This window comes from Clytia hemisphaerica, unplaced genomic scaffold, assembly GCF_902728285.1.
Source record: "Clytia hemisphaerica strain Z4C2 unplaced genomic scaffold, Clytia hemisphaerica genome assembly, whole genome shotgun sequence".
Taxonomy (NCBI): Eukaryota; Metazoa; Cnidaria; class Hydrozoa; order Leptothecata; family Clytiidae; genus Clytia; species Clytia hemisphaerica.
Genome location: NW_027104287.1, coordinates 698717 through 718268, shown reverse-complemented (window position 1 = coordinate 718268; position 19552 = coordinate 698717). Strand labels below are relative to the sequence as shown.

Here is a 19552-nt window from a genome sequence, read left to right as displayed (position 1 = left end):
AGAATCATTCTCGAAAATTCAGTCCGGTACCGACGTTTGTCGTGTTTTAGAATGAAAGTCTGAACGCACCCCAGCCCATCCCATTTCATGTTCATACAGTAATCTCAGGAAGCCATTGATTCCATCCCCATTTTTACATGTTTGTAGCATTGAGTTTAAAGCCCGAAGGGCTAGAGGAGAATCTTTAACCTTTCTTATGCAAGAAAAAGTGAAGCCTTAAAATATATGCCGTGTTTTTGATGACGGATTGAATCTAGCAATTCCTTTGTTTTCAAGTGATTTTTTTTCGAAATTAAGTGGTAAATTTTAGTTTTAATCTGTCATTTGTGTAAAAACCAGGCGGATCGCTCAAGGCCGCGCAATTTTGGTAGGATTTGTTGGCTTCAAATCCTACCAAAGAGATTGACTTCTAGCCTTCGGCTTCTACTTCGTTGGTTTGTAGTCAATAAAGTATATTTACTCTTTATACACGCCTTTTTTTTATAAGAATAGTGTACTTTGGATGAGGGTGAAATATTCTTAAGAAATTGTCAAAATTGAGGGTGAAATATTCTTAACGTATTCTTACTTTTATAGACTTGACTTTTTTACAAACATGAGAAATGATCAATTTGAGAGTTTTGGACTTTTGAGTGAACATTTAGGGTTAAAATTACATTTCTTCCTCAAAGCTTCAATTTATCTCTAACAAAGGAAGCAGTTTTTTCTTTTAATCAAATACAAAATGACTGTATTCTTATCAAATTCTGTGAAATTCACCCTAGAGGGTATTCTTACGATTTGGCCAATTTTCATCCTGATATTCTTATAGATATTCTTATTAAAAAAAAGTGTGTACTCTTAGGTGCCAAATAAGCGCCCCCCCCCTGCTTGTTAATTTTTCGAAAATTTCCAAACCTTATTAGGACCCCTCGTTTATTAACTTTTAGGAATATTTTCAGTTGGCAAATAGAAGTTTTAGCCTATATTTACCTTATTTTTGGGTTTTCAGAAGTACAATTTCCAACCCTCCCGGCAATTAGGTCCCTCCCGTTTATTAAAATTTGGAAAATTTTCCACCCCGCCCCGTCTATTTGGCACCTAAGAGTAATGCAATATGTTACTACCCCATTGACCTTCTTGACTACCTATGAATTCCCTATTTAATTACTTTCCTATTTAAAACTTCCCTGACCTTGCAGTTTCTCACACAGGAAAAAATTATTGATTCCCTAGCCTAGGGATTGTTCATTTTCAGATGTGGTTTTTTATTCGATCACATTGGTCTAGAATTTTAAGTTCGGGAAAGTAAGGAAACTAGGGAAACCTATTTTCCCATACTGGAAGTGTATCACCAATGTGTTAGTGAAAACGGATTTCCACATGGGGAAAACTAATATTTTTAACATTCTAGTTACCCATTCAGAATTACATCGGGAAATTAAACTGATTATGGATGAGTCGGGAAAAGAGAGATCACGAGTTTTGGAAATGATTACTTTCTACAAGCTAGGGAAAGGAAATATCACGAATTGTGACCTTGCTTGCTTTATTCTATTCTTTCTCTGGATTGGGAAATGTGATTACTTGAATTAGGGAAATAAAATGTCCCAGATTGGGAAATTCGATTTCCCAAATTCTTTAATTTGAGTGTATCCTTTAAACAATTAATTAAATCAGAACTTATTTTTCAAACCTTCAAATAAGACAATTCAATCAAAAATTTTAAACTGTCAGAAATTAGAGTCTAGGTTCGGGAAATTTTTTTTTAGGTTAGGGAAAATTGATTTCCCTAACTTGTATTACGCATGCGTGAGAAAAAACCACAAGTGATTTTTCACTCAAAAGTGTTCGAGTCGTATGTAAAGCAAACCATTATAAGGGTGTATTCGATCAGTGTATAACACAACGCTAAAGGTGAGGCGTCCCGCCAGGGCGGCCTCATTCGTTCGCAATGGACTTGCGTCGCAAGGGCTCAGTGGATCGGTGAGACGGGTTTGAGGTCATTAAGTTGGCTCTCTAGTGCAGCTTCACTGTTGTGACAAAAGTGCCAGGATTCTCAAAGTAGCGCAAGTACATGTCAGAACGAATGAGAGCTATCGAACCAATGCTCACAGAATGATCGAATAATAAGCAGATATTCAATGGGTAAAAGTTGGTTATTGAGATTTATTAACCCGAGGTGATGTAATATTCAACGAGGCGAAGCCGAGTTGAATATACATCAGCGAGGGTTAATAAATTCAATAACCAACTTTTACCCATTGAATATATGTTTTATTATGTACTACCTAGAGGCAAAAACAAAACATTAATTATGTCAATTGTCGAACGTTTCACATAAAACACTCCCATAATCGAACGTTCGAATGTTTTTCTTTTTTAATGATTTTCTTAATTACTTTGAGTCATAAAATTTGTTCATGAAATTGACAATAGATTTATTTTAATGAATTTCTTTGATAACAACAAGAGCAACAAAAAAACTCAAACTTTGAAAGCAAAATTTGAAAAAAAAATTCTACCGTGGTATAATAGCCATGGTATATCAGGAATTATTCAATGGCTGTTTTTGCCTACAGGTATATAATAAATTTAATTATTTTTACCAGCTTTCTATAAATCAGGATTTAATTCGTGAATATGGGTAACCCTATGGGGTTTTATTGGGGTTCGCTTCGGAAATTTAACATCCCTAGGTAGTCATAAGATCGGGAAATTTCATTCATTACTAGGGAGCTGTTGCACCTTCCCTAGTTAGGGATTGGTTAGGGAAAAATTTAGATTTCCAGATCTGGAAATATACATTTCCATAGCCTATGGAATCAAAAAAATTTTCCTGTGTCATTCACTCGTTTAAGTACACCCATTTTCATTATGTAAAGTAACTCATTTATTTTATTTTTAGAAGTAGGATTTTATATAAATAGGGTTAAACATCAAATTGGAAAAGTTCGATAAGTTCGATGCCCAAGATGACACCCCTTTTCACAGACCCACTGAAACCCTTTCCCAATGGAAAAATTGGCCAAAATATCGTCCAAATTATCCTCCAATTTTTGTCCCCACTGAAAATAATCAAATAAACCAATCCTCACTGCAAAATATTATGCTATNAATTTTACATCTTTGAATACATTTTCCTATTGATGTTTCGGCTCGAGAGAAAACTGAATCGAAAATTTTATTCATTGAAACTTTTTTTAACTTATTTGACCACAAGTTTTTCAAAAACATCAAGAAATATTTTGTTTGTTTTTTCTAATGTCACTTTTGTTAAATTTTCAATCATTCCGTGATATCTGAGGAAGAGAACAGGAAAGGGGACGCATTTGAAGCTGATATCAGAAAATCTTAACATGTTGAAAATCATTATTTTTGTGAGGTAAGATTTCTATCAAAACGGTGCGCAGGCTTGTGAGTTCGACCCCCAGCCGGGTCACATCAAAGATTCCCAAAATGATGCTCAGCAATTAAGAGAAGGATCAAGAGTCTATCCAAGGAGAAAGAGTGGCGCCCCGCCAGCTATCGAAAATGAAGCTTTCGGGACGCCTCCTACCGTGGTCGCAGACTTGCTTACTTACTTTCTTACTTACTTAAAGTAGGCAAAAGCCCATCTGAAAATTGTCCTTGTTCTTCTAAATAGCTATTGTATCCCAACAAAAGCTTTAGAAAAAATTTCACTGAGTTTAAAATGCTTACTTTATCCAAAATATTCAATAAATTTTGGTTTGAACGATATATTTGACAAAAAAAATTAAATTTGTATTGGAAATGTGTCATTTTCATGACACCTTACTGTACTGTCAGAAACGTCATAATGCTCAAGGTGTGAAAAATTTCAGCTTAAAAGATTATTTTATTTAGCCTCTTTGCTGCTTTATCGCAAAAAAGAATATTTTTGAAGAAACATATGAGAGATATATTTGAAATTGGGCGGTAAAATTGGTTAAATCATCAATTTCGACTTTAGAACAAATTTTGATTTTTACTGCTGACATGATTCAGGCTGATACCATTAGTTACACGGTCTTTTCAACTTTAGAAGCGGGATATACAGGATCAGTAAAAAACCTTTTGGTGAAGATGCTCATAATAAACAATGGAATTCAAATCCAAAGCCATAAAAAGACATTAGCCACATTCCGCGGACGCGGTCGAATTGGCGTGTAGGGATAAATTTTTCAAAATGGTAGATTTCACTTTCGTTTTCAGTTAGGCGGCTTATGGATCTGAGCAAATCTGAGCACTATAAGAAAAATAAACAGATTTAGCAAAGAAGAAGCTGAGGAATCAGGGGCGGATCTAGGATTTTGAGGGTACCATGCATGCAAAAACTAAACCTTTTTATCAGGTTTACATTAAAATTTTAGTTGGAATTAATATGAAAAGTGTGTCATTTGCTTTCTCTCATAAAAACCATTAATTTTCAGTACAGTATAAATTTAAACAAAATCGTTCTTTTCTCTGCATAATACCAATAATAATAACAAGACCAAATAAAAGAGAAACCATATAAATATCTAATGAAAAGCAAACAGCAAAAGAGCAAAAAAAATTTGAGAGTTTGATCTATTACTGTACTTTGTATAACAAGAAAAGTGTGTAAAGAGGGCAGTATAGAGTGAGAAAGATCTTCTTTCAAATTAGTTTTTTTAAATATTTGAAGTCATAAAATTTTTCCATGAATTAAATTTTAAAGATATTACATATATACCTACAAATAATACAACAATCCCACCAAATAGAATTCTTGTTGATACAAAAAAATATTTTGTCTGTTTTGAAATTATTTTTGCAATCTTGAATTCCAAGAGTTCCATACAAAAAAATGTCATTTAACTGTAAATCCCATGTTGTAATTTGATCAGTGTCCATAGGCTCAATCTCGCTGTCTCAGTTTACAGTGGGATTGAATTGTATGCAAAGTTTTATGACTACGCAAATGAAAATAATACAATACACATCCTGAATTCAAAACTAGGGGTGGAGAATTCATACCGTGATTTGACTGATTGACTGCAATCATCTGAGGACTCTCATATTGTTTGTATATGTAATTTTTATGAATTCAGAATTCAGTTCTATAAAAACATCCATTATTGGCATTAATTTTCAAGCCAGCACATAAATAATGTCTTCTGCAACCTCATCCTTGAAGCATGACCTTTGATGTGTTTGTACCCTTCGTGTATCCTATTTGCTATTAAACATCGAGCTGTAAGTAAAGTGTTGTCAACAAAGCCAAGACCAAGACCAAAACCAAAACAAAGCTAAGTGAGCAACTATCAAAAGAAATCTCCCGATGGTCAACTTCCTGGTTGTTGTTGGGGTTTCGATTATGTACTGCTTGCTCATTTTCTCCATAGCATTGTTCTTGAAACTGATAGAATTCCAGATAAAAAACCCAACGCTTCTTTACTCATTCATACTTAATTTTCTTGATCAGTTTGTATTGGGATTCAGGGACTATAACATCTGGTAAATCATTAGAAGATGTCTGAAACAAACTCCAATGGTCAGAACATATGACACCAAATTTCCAAATCCTTCTGTTTTGACAATTCAGGATCCTTTGGCAAACGATGGAATTTAATAGGGTTACCATTAGAGTCTTTCACAAAAACACAAGCTGGAACTGCAGTTACTTTTTATTGTGGATTGTGAAAACAACTCCAATCTGCTAAAAATTTCAGTCTTCTCTAACTTTTCCTCTCAATCAGTCAGGAACAGTCGCCTTATTAGGAGACGCCTCCTGATTAGGAGACCCGTCTCCTAATCAGGAGGTTCACGTCTCCTAATTAGGAGACGGGTGTAATTATCTTGTGAACGAAGAAACTGCGCATAATTTGGTTGCTCCCATTGGAAAGAGCACAAAAAATTGATTTCATATGGTGATTTTCAGAAAAATCCACCGGTGGAATCAATCACAATTCTAATAATCCATAAGAACCAATCAGAAGTAAGAATCTGTCTTCTGAACAAAAGCGTCTCAAAAACAAAAATGGCGTACATGAAAAAAATCAAGAGGGGCTTCCTTGTAGTGCTTTATATTAGGATTGTGATCGATTGCACCGAGAAATTTTAATAATTTTTTAAAACTTTACCAATTCGAGGCTGCTCTTTCCATTAAAACTAGTTTCAAAATGCGCGGAAAAGCCTAAAGCCCTTAAAATTGAGATCAAAGTTTTATGTCTCCTAATTAGGAGACGGGTCTCCTAATCAAGCGACCCCAAGCGACCTACATGTCTCCTAATCAGGAGACGTCTCCTAATCAGGAGGCGTCTCCTAATAAGGCGACTGTTCCTGACTGTCAATCTTGGCTTGTTTTGGTTTGGAATTTTCGCAAGATGGCGCATATCATCGAAAAAGTCCCTACAGCTAGTTACCAGGCCCTTTTACGGAATGTGGCTAATGGTAATGTCGATCGATCTCCATCGAGTTTCAGTCCGTTATTTTCACCCCTATTGGCTGAAAAATCCTACCGGGCTTATGAGAAGGGGGTGTCAAAATTTAAATAATCTAAAATATTTTTTTGAAATTTTAGCTTGTTTGCAGCTGCGGATTCACAAACGCTCAAACTTAAGAACGATAGAACATGTTCAACTAAAATGGCTGCCAAATTGCGAAGGAACAGTATCTTCATCGCCAGCAAGATTTCATCACACCAAAACAATGTTGAAACACTAAGAGATTGTTTCACGAGTTGCTCAAACCACGCAAACTGTGCCATGTTCGCACACCGCGAATCAGACAAACGTTGTATGTTTTTCAAAGAAATCTTGGCTAAGGAAGTCATCTCAAGGCTCATCTATGAGGGCTGGAAACCTGGACGAATCAACACTTTTCAGAAAGTGAGTTTAGAGATTTCTCTTTTAGAAGCGACGTGCTCAAACTAATAAAGGTTCTGTCACGTTATTGAGCACGTTTGTACACCCCCTTCTCACAGACCCGGTGGGTTTTTTCAGCCAGTAAGGGTAGAAATAACGGACTGAAACACGATGGGGATTGATATTCTCACATTTTTTGTGCCTGGGGATTTAAACTCTTCTTGTTTGCAAGTCAGAAAATTCAGTGAGGATTGGTTTATTTAATTATTTTCAGTGGGGCCAAAAATTAGGGGAGAGTCTTCCACCGCAGATGATATTTTGGTCCCAGTGGGTCTGTGAGAAGGTGGTGTTTTTTAACAATTGAAGATTTCTGAATTGACAAAATCGTAATTTTGTCACTTTTCATTCTACAAGTTTTAAAATTATATATCCATATTTTTATTTCAAATAATCGTAAAAAAAGTTTTGGATAAACATAATTAAGGCGCCCAGCGAAGTCGCTGGTCACGCCATCACGTCTTAAAGTAATTTATAATTACGGTAAGTATATTCTATCGTCAGGCAATTACACCGAAAATATTCGCGTTCACGTATCAGTCACGAATCACGCTTTCTGAAATCATAAATCGTGCCGTCACACTAAAAGGGGCCCAACCATAACATCACGCAAACCAAGGACCTCAAATTCTATGAATCAACCATGAATTAACTTTTTCTTCTTCATTTTCGCCATCTCAGATCATTTTGTACATTGAAGATACATGCTCTGAAGAATATTGTCAGGATTCCTGTCTATCTGGAGTTAAAGAGACCTGTACACCGTCTACATTGAGTCTTCCTGACTGCGAACCAAGTGGTAAGTAAGAGATCAATTGAGTGTGTTTTTCAAATGTTGACCTCTTGGCTGGTAGTCTCGCTGCTGAAGTCAAGAAAAGTGGCTCGAGAACCATTTTCGTGATACATCTCCCAAGCTGGCGCACAACGTTGTTACAACGTTCATCTAACGTTATATAGAACGTTATAGAACGTTATATTGTGAACATTAGATGAACGTTGAAACGACGTTGTGTGCCAGCTGGGATTAGACCTAACTTTTTTAGTAGAAACTCGCGAATTAGTACGTCTAGATTACGAATCGAAAAAGTTTCCACGGTTTTACTTTGTCAATAACGAGTGGGTGGTGCATGCGGCCTTAAAACGACTGCAAGTACCTCCCATAATTTGACTTTCAAATGACCCTTTGACCCTTTCAATTCCGCAGCTGTTATTCTTTACAAACATATTCTTTACAAACATATTCTTTACGGTACAACTCTTACATAGTTCAAGATACAGTGCACTTTTGCTAATTTGAATCTTTCTTTAATTGGCGGAAGTTATTCTCAGTTCTCGTCAAAGTGAAACCCCCGTAAAATAATCTCTAAACTTCGAATCCTTCTGTAATTCAAATATATCACACTTAGTTACAATAGTTCTCGTCTGAGTACAAATTAGCAAGAGTTAACTTCATTTTTATCTTAAAACGACCCTGGGTTTTCAAATGACCAGAAATATAAAGTTATCGATATTCAAGTATAAACACATCAAGCGAGGGAGTATCTGCTGCGCAAATAATGTTTTGAGCTCAATTATTTTGATTTTTATCCAAAAATATTCCCTTACTTACGTGCACCTTCAAAATGATCCCTTAAAAGCGGCATGTCGTAGGTCGGACCCAATGAGTGTCCTAGGTCCCTTGGCTATATAATTTTTACCATGGAAATTACATATGGTCCGTATCTTTAGTCCCATACACCAATATTAAGGGGGTAATAAAATTAGCCATAACTTTCATTAAAGTGCCACCGCAGCAAAATGATTACATAGAGTTAAATTTGCTTTCAAAAGGAATGGTGTTAGCCCTACAGTAATTCTTGACATCTCATTTGATCTGAGACAAAATTCAGTCTTCAAATGCTAACAAATGTGTCAAGGGAGTGATTTACAGTTATAGTTTCAAAAGTAAATCCCATTTTCTTTTGGCGTCTACTTTAGAACCGGGCTATCATTTAACCGGTTAACCATTTAACCGGTATAAGAAGAGTGACAAACAAGTGCGCAAAATTATGAGCTATTTGTCCAACTATCCTTAGGCGTGAAGCTAGGGTCGCTTTAGGCTCTCTGTGGTGACAATGAATGAAGGAGATAAATACCGATATGAATAATGAAACAAAAAGATATTATTTATGATTTAATTTATGAGAAATCAGAAAAGACAGAAATAGTAAATGATACAAATTCTTGAATAGTAAATTTCGTTTCGTGGTTGAAAATATAGTAACCTCCCCTCCAGTTGTTGCTCGAATGAATTTCACTCAGTGCTTAAGTTAAAGAGATCCAGTTACATCACCTCCTAAACTATATAAATAAATCAGAAGCTGATTATTAGGATCTCCTTACACGAAATAGTTTTTTCTTTTAAAAGTTTTTTTTTTAAATAATGCGGCCAGTGGTACCTTTGATCACGATATCACGTATTCTTTGTCTTCAATGACGATCACGCAAATCAGCAACAAACTGAAATAATCACGGATCCCTTTGAAAAAAGTCCAACTTGCGCATGTCGGCTCAAAAAAATGTTCGAATCACGATCACGTTTTGACCCTTTGATCACACAATGAAGAAAAAAAAATTCGAAATCATGTTATCACGCTAGAAAAAAGACCCTATCACGTCATCATGCAAACCACTTGGGGGTCTCAATAATGCTGAGTCTTTTAAATATTTCCTCCAAAAGTTTTTCTTCACCTGCAACTTTGGGTTGTTTTAAAAGGTGGTATTGTACCATGGGGTACCCCAATGGTGTATCTTATGGTCTACCCTGATTTCTCATTCCCACAGCATGATAACTTACTATCTTCGTAAATAAGCAGACTGTTCAAGCTTTAAATACTCCCAATAGCAATAAAATGGTTAAAAAATATTTTTTTTTTTGAAAAACAACATTTTCTTGTTTTTTATACCATACGCGGAAGAATCTCATGTAGCGTCGTCGTTTCACGAAAAATCTTTGCGCGGGCTTTGAAATTTTACAGACCAGAAAACGTTCTGTTTATGTTATTTCCCTATATTTTCCGTTTCGGGTTAGACAGCCTGCTATTTTTTTTGCATCAAAAGACCACAGGCTAGCGAGTTCCATCATTTTGATTGGCTTGATCAAAGATTACATCATTTTAGACCAATGAAATTTGTTTAATGACATAACATTGGCTATTATAAACAAGATGGATGTTTTCGTGATTTTCCCTAAAAATACCGAAACCTCCGCCAAATTATGTAGTTCCTCCCAATTGTCAAAATTCTATTTTAGTTATGATGAATTTGATTATCCTCGTGTGAAATTATTGTAGTGTTGTTAATTACTGTGGTGAAATGTTGTCTGCACCAAAATTCAATAGATCATGATTTTATCCCCAGGGAAATTGATGAATGAAATAGGGAGAATATTAAAAATAACCCATTTCATAAAGGTAAGGTTGTATTATTCGCGTATTATTTTCCAGTCTGGTCTGTAAATTTTTTTTGGGGGGTAGACCATAGGGTACACCATTGGGGTACCCCATGGTGCGGTACCACCTTTTAAAACAACCCTGCAACTTTTCACCCTTTATGTTTTCTCTCTGTCCGTTTGAAAGAATGATTGAACAGATCATTGATTAAAAATTTCCTTGCTGTTCTTCATAAATTTAAGATTTGGTAAGAATATGTCGAGGTTCAAAATGGAAAGTTTTTACCTGTCATGAGGTCCGTGTCTCGATTCATTGATTCTTGTAAAAGTCACTTTGTATATATTTATCATTAAGAAGACCACAAAGGCATGTCTGCATACTTCACCATTGTAAGTATGGCATGGCTGATACCCCGGTGGGGAGGGTACTTTGGCAAAAGATTTAGAAAGTCTCTTTAACTTGAAGGATTAAGGGAAGACTTTTTTTTTGAAAATCTTAGAACTGTTTCGAAAATATCTGTCCAATGGTCGATTTTGGGATCGTGCCAACCTCAGTACCCCAATCTCTCGGGCTGTTGACATTAATAATAAATGTGCTAACACAAAAAAACCATATTATTTTGTTTCCAGGTGTTTACAATGGATGTGACGAGGCGCGAAAAGCTTCAAAAATACCTGTCCTCTCTCTGAATGATCCAACGCCTTTTGATGAAAACGAATATCAAGCTTTGGTGATCGAAGGCATCCCTGCTGGATTAAAATGTCCAGCACACGTGGGTGAGTAAAAGGAATTGCTACTCAATTGAATAAAGTAAAGGTATTGCTGCTGGATTAAAACGTCCAGAACACGTGGTTGAGTAATGAGGATTGTTACTCGATTAAAAAGTCCAGAATAAGTTTTTAGGTAAAGGGGTTGCTGTTGGATTAAAATGTACAGAACATGTGATTAAGTAAAGGTAAAAATGGTCAATAACACGTTGTTAGGTAAAAGCATTGCTACTGGAATAAAACATCAGGGACATGTGAAAAGTAAAGAGCTTGCTGCTGGATTGAAATGTCCCGAATATTTTATTAAGTCAAGGCATTGCAACTCGACTATAATGTCAAGAACACGTGGGTTAGTAAGGGGATTGCTACTGGATTAAAATGTTCGGAACATTTGATCGAGTCAAGGTCCATGAAGTATAAGCCGTACGAATGATCTGAACCTAGAACAAATCTTTTACCTTTCTCAGGCAAGAAAAATATCCACCGTATTTTTGACAACAGATTGAATCTAGCGATTCCTTTGTTTTCGAATGATATCTTTTTCGAATTTAAGTATCATTTGTGTAACAACCAGGCGGACCGCGCTAGGCCGCGCAACTTTGGTAAGATGTGGTAGGCTTCAAATCATACTAAGGAGATTCGATTCTAGCCATTCGGGCTTATACTTCGTTGGTCAAGGTATTGCCGTACTTCAAGAGTTATCTTTTTATAACATAGAACGAGAAATAATGACTGAGAAACCTTCACATAAGCAGTTGATTTTGGGACAAGGGGTTGTTTTGCTAACTAGGATGCGAGTAAGAACAGACAGTATCCATAAATCCAACAAGTTTTTTTTTCAGTTAATAATGCCTTATTATAAACCGATCTTCATAACTTGAATTTTACAAACTCGAACAACTTGTGTTTGACCAGCGTACGTTTGACTATTGAGACTCAATTGTAATTTCTTCCACCCTTCGTTTTAGAGTATACGCGTATCTTAGAGAACAATGTTAGATGTTTAACATCTCCGAAAAAGTTGACTTGGGGTATCGTAAGAAGAGGGTTAGAGCATTGCATAACAAAAGATCAGTTATTCTCGTACAATCGAATGACCGGACAGTTAAAGATCGTTGGTAGCACATCAACTTTCTCGTACTTTTTAAAAATGGTTTTCCATACATACCGCTATTGCTCGTATAGTAATTGGGCTGGTTGTCAAGCTTATACGCCGTCAAGTGGAACCCATTTGATGCCAACAACAAGTGACGCAGAAAGCTACTTTGAAAGAACGGGATGTAAGTTCACAATGTCGATTCAACGTCCTTCGAACGTTTTTTCAACGTCCCTATAATGTAAAATAAACGTCAAAGCAGCGTGTTCAGGAACATCATCCCACAATATACACTTCTAGTGGAGGGCACCTCTATAGCTATATCCCCAATTTTTTTATCTAGCAATATCGTTGTAGAAATTTTCTTCCGACACACTAAAGCTATGAAGGTTTGGAAAATTTTTATATCATCTACAAGGTTTGTATAGTCATTTTATAAACACGAATTGAAAAGTTTTGTGTTAATAAAAACCACTTTAATTAAATGAAAAATGAAAAATTAAATAAAATTCGTGTTAATATTTTGCGTGTTAATTTCAAGGTCGTTGAATACTTGCCTGGTAATATTCGTGTAATATTCGTGTGATAAAATATACTCTAATATTTGATATACTGATATAGGGGATGCTAAGGGGAGTTTTCACTGGAAAGGTCATAATATTTACAGTTACATTGACAACGCTGCACCGGTGGCCAAAATTGCCACGATTACACAATTTCTTCTTTATTTTTAGTTGGAGCGTTGCATATAACGCAAGGAAGTTCTAGTGGAGTTTTCATTGGTAAAATGGAAGCTATCCACATGATCGATTATTTCATCAAACCAACCTCTGAACCTCTTTCAACAGCCTACAAGTACAACTTTACTAACATCCGTAAGCTACTCTATACTTTATCATGAAATTTTTACATAGATATCTAGCGGTGGCCCCAGACGTCGTCGTCAAAGATGACTCTCCACTATTTTCAATTCATCATTTTCCATTCAATTGAAAAATTATTTCTGTTTGGAGAATATCATTGGGTGTATTACTTGAAAGTTTATTGAAAATATGGAAAAAAGAAGTGCACGATCTTCTCCTTTGTCTCTAATTTTCAGAGCGAATACACCCTGGATGTTTTTCCACTGACGGCTTAAGCTAGCAGGATTAACAAAACGTGAAATAAAACACTGAATAGCCCAAAAATATTCATATAATTTGTGGATGAAAAGATATGGTTATACGTTTATGTTTTCTTTTGAAAAAAATAGTTTCATTTCCTACAGCAACACAGGAGAACATCGAAAATTTTTTGTATTTCCTTATCCGCTTATCTTCACTCTTTGGTTCTCCTATACATGCTCTCGACCGTGTTTCTAGTGGATTAGAAAATGCGTACGAAACACAAGATTTAGCGATTTTTTTCCTGTGTTGCTTCAATAAAGGAGTATAAGTAACTTCAATTTCGCTCGCCTGAGATAGGTTAAGGTTTCGCCTCTTGCCCTTCGGGCTTGAAACTCAATGGTTTTTGCAGTTAATTTGGTGACGTGCTAATGATTTTGAACAGAGGGATTCTACTGTTCATTTTTTAAACACAACTGGCAAAATCTGATGATATTTAATCATTTTGTCAACGTAATATTAATAAAATATCAATTTTTATTTTTTAAATGAGCTCTTGATTTTATATCTCATTATAGCGGGTGCTGTCAAAGCATCTTTGTATCAAAATTATCGCAACATCCATACTGAGCTGGAAACAACCACCGTTACACCCACCAGAACAGGGCGGTATGATCATTTCCAATCATTCCAAAGTTTGGGCGATCACTATGGTATCATTTTGCAGACTTACTTCATCCCTCCCTCTGATGGAACGTACCGCTTCATCTTGACTTCCGATGACGATAGTTCTCTCTACATTTCGACAGATGACCAACCTTCCAATAAATATCGCATCATACACACAACTGATGCTCTTGCGATCACAGATTACAGGTAGATTACATAATGATGCCGAAATTATCTGTCTAAGTAAAATCTTTAAAACGCAAATTTAAGACAAATCAAAAAAGAGACCAAAATCTGCGAAGTGTTAAGATAAGAAGAAATTCGGATCAGGTCCGGTTAGAGTAGTAGCTGGCTACGCACTGAACAGCATTCTTCACTGTTCAGTTAGTGGCCGAATATTTAATTGAAAAAAATGCAGACCAACTTTTTTCACTATTCAACTTGCGGCCAAAAATTCGAGTTCTCAATATTCAGCTCGTAGTCAGCGACCACTCTAACCGGACCTGATCCAGAAATTCTTTAGAATTGAGGAAATAGTAGCTTATTCCACAGACAGACGATTTTTTCTCAGCACCATTCCATCTGTAACTTTTAAACTAATCAAGTTTTTAACATGAGAAAATAAGTGCAAAGATTTATTAACGCGAAAGGCAGAATTTTTGAAAATACCCCGCCTCAATTTTGGTTAAATAGTTGTTATTAACGCGAGGGTAACGTGCAAATTCGCTTTAATAACATTGGTATAATAAGGTATTCCCATTTTTAATTCAAAACGTCAAAAGTAACAAATAAAAGCCTCTAGCTCGAGGATTAGACAATTCAGTTTGAAGCGCTGAAGGGGCTAGAGAGAAATTTCTAAACCTTTCTTAAACCTTTCTTAAATCTTTCTGATTATTTCGTAGAGGTCGATAGACCTGTGAAATATTATTCTATGAATAAAAAATGAATAAATTAATTAAGCAAGAAAAGGTGAAAGCCTTAAGTTTGCCCCGCATTTAGAATCTTTGTTTGAAAAACACACGGGTCACGTGTTCTGGATGGGATATAGTCACCGATATATACAGTTTTTATATATCGGTGGACATAGTGGCTTCACTTCTCACATCCAGGAGTTTCGGATCTAGCCCCGTTCGGACCTTTGAAATCAAAGGATTAGACAACTACAATCATAGACAAAAGATTGTAGACAAATGAAATTTCAGTGAAAAATGATGAGAAATAGAGCAAAATGACACTTCAATGCGAGCTTCAATGTGTCTGAAAGGGGAGGGAAGTTAAGAAATAAACTTGAAGTCGTTGCATTGCTTTTGAATTGCTTTTGAGGGAACCACAAGCAAAAAATCAGCGTTTTGATACTGGTGTGAGCCAGTTAATCTAGCCCTTGTGGTGAGCCCTTTTGGTTAGACTGCAGTGGGTGACTTGAAAGACTTCGGATGGATGGGTTTGGAAAGCACCAAGAACCTCTTGGGAACTTGTTTTTGATCGATATTGAAGTATTTTGCAAATATTGCAGAAGTCTACAAACCTTTTGTCCATGATTGTACCTTCGTGTCAGTTTATGTCCCTTTCAACCTTCAACTAGGAGGTAAGCTGCTATGACCAATACTTTTGGACTTCAAAGTTAAAAGTTAAATTCCTTTTTGTTTCTCATACAGCCGGCAATCAAGCGACATTCAACTTATGAGTGGCAGAAAGTACTACATGGAGTTGATTGGACGTGAAATTGGCGGTGGTGATTATTTTTTGGCTGGCGTTATCTTGCCAAGTGGAGATCAAATTGTTCCCATTACTTACCAATACCTGAGCCCTTCTGTAGAAATATGAGACCTGGGGACAATATGAGGACATTCTATGGGAAGAAATATGAGACATTCTTTTTGGTGGAAATATGATACATTCTATGGGAAGAAATATGAGACATTTTATTGGAAGAAATACGAGACATTCTATTGGTGGAAATATGAGACATTTTATTGGAAGAAATATGCCATTCTACTGGTAGAATATACATTTATTGGTACATTTCTTGGTAAAATATGAGACATTTTATTGGAAGAAATATGATACATTCTATGGGAAGAAATATGAGACATTCTATTGGTGGAAATATGAGACATTTTTTTGGAAGAAATATGAGGCATTCTATTGGTAGAAATATGAGGCATTCTGTTGGAAAAAATATGAGGACATTTTATTGGAGAAATATGAGGCATTCTATTGGTAGAAATATGAGGCATTCTGTTGGAAAAAATATGAGACATTTTATGGAAGAAAATATGAGGCATTCTTTGGAAGTTTGGGAAAATATGATTCTATTGAAGACACATTTTATTGGACGAAATTGAGACATTCTATTGGAAGAAATATGAGACATTTTTATTGGAAAAATATGAGACATTCTATTGGTGGAAATATGAGACATTTTTTGGAAGAAATATGAGGCATTCTATTGGTAGAAATATGAGGCATTCTGTTGGAAAAAATATGAGACATTTTATTGGTAGAAATATGAGGCATTCTATTGGTAGAAATATGAGGCATTCTGTTGGAAAAAATATGAGACATTTTATTGGAAGAAATATGAGACATTCTATTGGAAGGAATATGGGACATTTTATTGGACGAAATATGAGACATTCTATTGGAAGAAATATGAGACATTTTTATTGGAAAAATATGAGACATTCTATTGGTGGAAATATGAGACATTTTTTTGGAAGAAATATGAGGCATTCTATTGGTAGAAATATGAGGCATTCTGTTGGAAAAAATATGAGACATTTTATTGGAAGAAATATGAGGCATTCTGTTGGAAGAAATATGAGGCATTCTACTGGTAGAAATATGAGACATTCTCCCGGGGGGCACACGATTTCGAAGCGACGGTATGTGCTGCGCAAAATCTGCTTTTCAAAATGATACCCTTACAGTGCAGTTCAATATGGCTGAAAAGGTACCCTTTCAGTGCATTTTCTCTTGATTTACCCAACCCTTATAGTGCACTGTATTTCTCAACTATAAATCTGTGTGAGAAAAAAAGCTTGGGAAATTTTCTGTTTTAAAGAAAAACTCAGAAAAATATTCTTGTCAGCTGTAATTATCAGACAATAGAAACTTTTTCAAACAAACGAGAAGTAAAAACCTTTCTTTTTATCAATTATTTTGAATTTGTTTCAAAATTTGACCATTGCAGTACAATCTCACAGAAACACACCCTTAAGGTGCATTTTGGGATGCTGAAAAACCCAACTCTTAAGCGTAGCACATGAGGTAGGCCAGATCATATGAGTGCCTCCCCGGGGACATTCTATTGGAAGAAATATGAGGCATTCTATTGGAAGAAATATAAGATATTCTATTGGTAGAAAGTTTAAAAGAAAAACAATATCTGAAAAATATATTTTAACAACATTTTGGCAACACATTCTTTACAAGGACCAAGATGTTAGTTTCCTATCAATACCTAGATACCAGTTCGGCTGAAAGTAGTTCTTGCCTTCTCTTATTCAAACTTTTCTTTAACGATAATAACACTTTTCGAAGGTTTGAGAAAGTAACCAATCTTTGAACCATATTGAACGCTGGTATTTCACTAAGCTTCTAACGCTTCGATAGTGCCAAGACCAGTGAAATCATCAGCAAACGCGATTTCTTAGCTGTGCAAACTGCTTCTTCTAGAAGTGACAAAACCGCTGGTGAGTATATTGTCATGGCTATTGGATCGCCCTGCGTTGTCTCCTCTTTCTGTACCAGTTCTTTGCCGCCAGTAACGAACAGATACCCTGAGTATCAGAGGTTAAGCTTTCAAAGGAAATATTAACCTCTGAAGACCAATAATAGAAATTTTATCGTGCATGTGTCAATCTAATCACTGTAGAAAGAATCAAAGATGAAGAGCAAATACTACCTTATTAATGTCTAGTAGACTGAATCAGTATGCAGTTTACTATTGACGAATTCCCCAAAAACCTCTAAGTGTAATTTAAGTGAGTTTCTTTCGAAAGAAATCTTTTACATGATCCCCAAATGTATAACAGTAATTACTAAACTTTTAATTATGAGATGTTTAGGTTATACATTGCCACTTTTCTGTTGATCGAATTGTAGGGATCGTCCCAATCAATTTGTAGCAGGTCTTCCGTCATCCGCCTCAAATTTCTCTTTAGCACTGTTGATATTGCTATTTCACAACTAGCTTGTTGTCCTTCGCATAGTTGAAGATTTCCAGCACAGGCAATAATGTTGTTTCTTAATATTGACATCACCGCTTTTCTGATTATTCTTCTCAAAACCTCTCCACTACCGATTGGACGGACACCGGGATTCTTCGAGAGAGGAATCAATCGACAGGCCATGAGTGGAGCAATAGATTCAGAATCTTCGAGCAGTGCAACACATATCTTAACCTGCCGAAGATTTTATTTTCGCGGTGCGAGATTGGTGCATTTTGTGGAACTAATTTTCGCGATTGACACCAACTTTTTGCCGGAGTTTTTTCATATTCCTAGGGGTTTTGGGGGATTTTTAGTAAAAATTGCATTTCGCGGAACTAATTTTCGCGGTACACACCCGAAAATGCAAAAATTCTTTCCCGCGAAAATTAGTTCCATCGAAAATTAGTTCCCTTAAGGTAAATTTTTGGTCAGGGTTGTAATTTATTTCAGAGATCGACTGCAACAGAACCGCTACCGATCATTTTTCGCCATTTGTCAGCATCAAGTAACAATGGTCCCAGCGCACTTTTTGTGTTCAAAGCAGCTTTGTAAATGGTATCCTCGTCTATTGATTCAAAAATTAATGCCGCTTCTTAATGCTGACATCACCGCTTTTCTGATTATTCTTCTCAAAACCCCTCCACTACCGATTGGACGGACACCGGGATTCTTCGAGAGAGGAATCAATCGACAGGCCATGAGTGGAGCAATAGATTCAGGATCTTCGAGCAGTGCAACACATATCTTAACCTGTCATAGATTTTATTTTCGCGGTGCGAGGGTACTAAATTGGTGCATTTTGTGGAACTAATTTTCGCGGTTGACACCAACTTTTTCAACCAAGTTTTTAGAATATATTTTATTGTTTTGTTGTTTTCTTATGATTTTTGAAAACGAAAGTGGAAAAATTCAGGATAGCGATATCCTCTAATCTACTTCACTGGACTCAGCGCCATCAAGATCATCAGAAAGCAAAGTTCGTCCGAAGTAGATTCTAGTCTAATTTGACATGGGTTTTATAGAAGGGCAAAGCCAGATTTTAAGCCAAAAAATCAGAAAAATGCAAAAGTTTGACAAAAAGCCACTTTTTTGAGATTTTGACCGTTTTTTGACAATTTTTGATCAACGAGTGATCCAAGAACCTCTAAATTTGGCCCTGTTTTACTTTATTCTGTCCTTTAGCAAATCGATTTGAAGTTTTAACACTGGGTACTTATCCATCATTCGTCAGGTCCAGACAGCGCGAGCTATATGAACGAGCCTCTAACTCCTTCTAGATCCGGAGATAAACCTTTAAAGTTTGATAGCAGTTTTCTTAAAAAATCTGGAAAAAAGACCGTGTAATTACAGAATTAAAGCTTTGCAGACTCTAAAACACACGATTTCGTCGAAGGAAAACGGACAAA

The 19552-nt window shown here is 35.9% G+C and overlaps 1 protein-coding gene across 1 annotated transcript; it reads left to right on the top strand.

Annotated features, from left to right (window-relative positions):
• The first annotated feature begins 6537 nt into the window (after positions 1–6537).
• Positions 6538–15756, top strand: LOC136817053 (uncharacterized). The gene is made up of 7 exons (XM_067073398.1): positions 6538–6833; positions 7548–7665; positions 10927–11073; positions 12033–12344; positions 12895–13035; positions 13842–14139; positions 15588–15756. The coding sequence occupies exons 1-7, from the start codon at positions 6591–6593 to the stop codon at positions 15754–15756; spliced, it is 1428 nt and encodes a 475-aa protein (XP_066929499.1). The 5' UTR covers positions 6538–6590.
• Positions 15757–19552: the final 3796 nt, after the last annotated feature.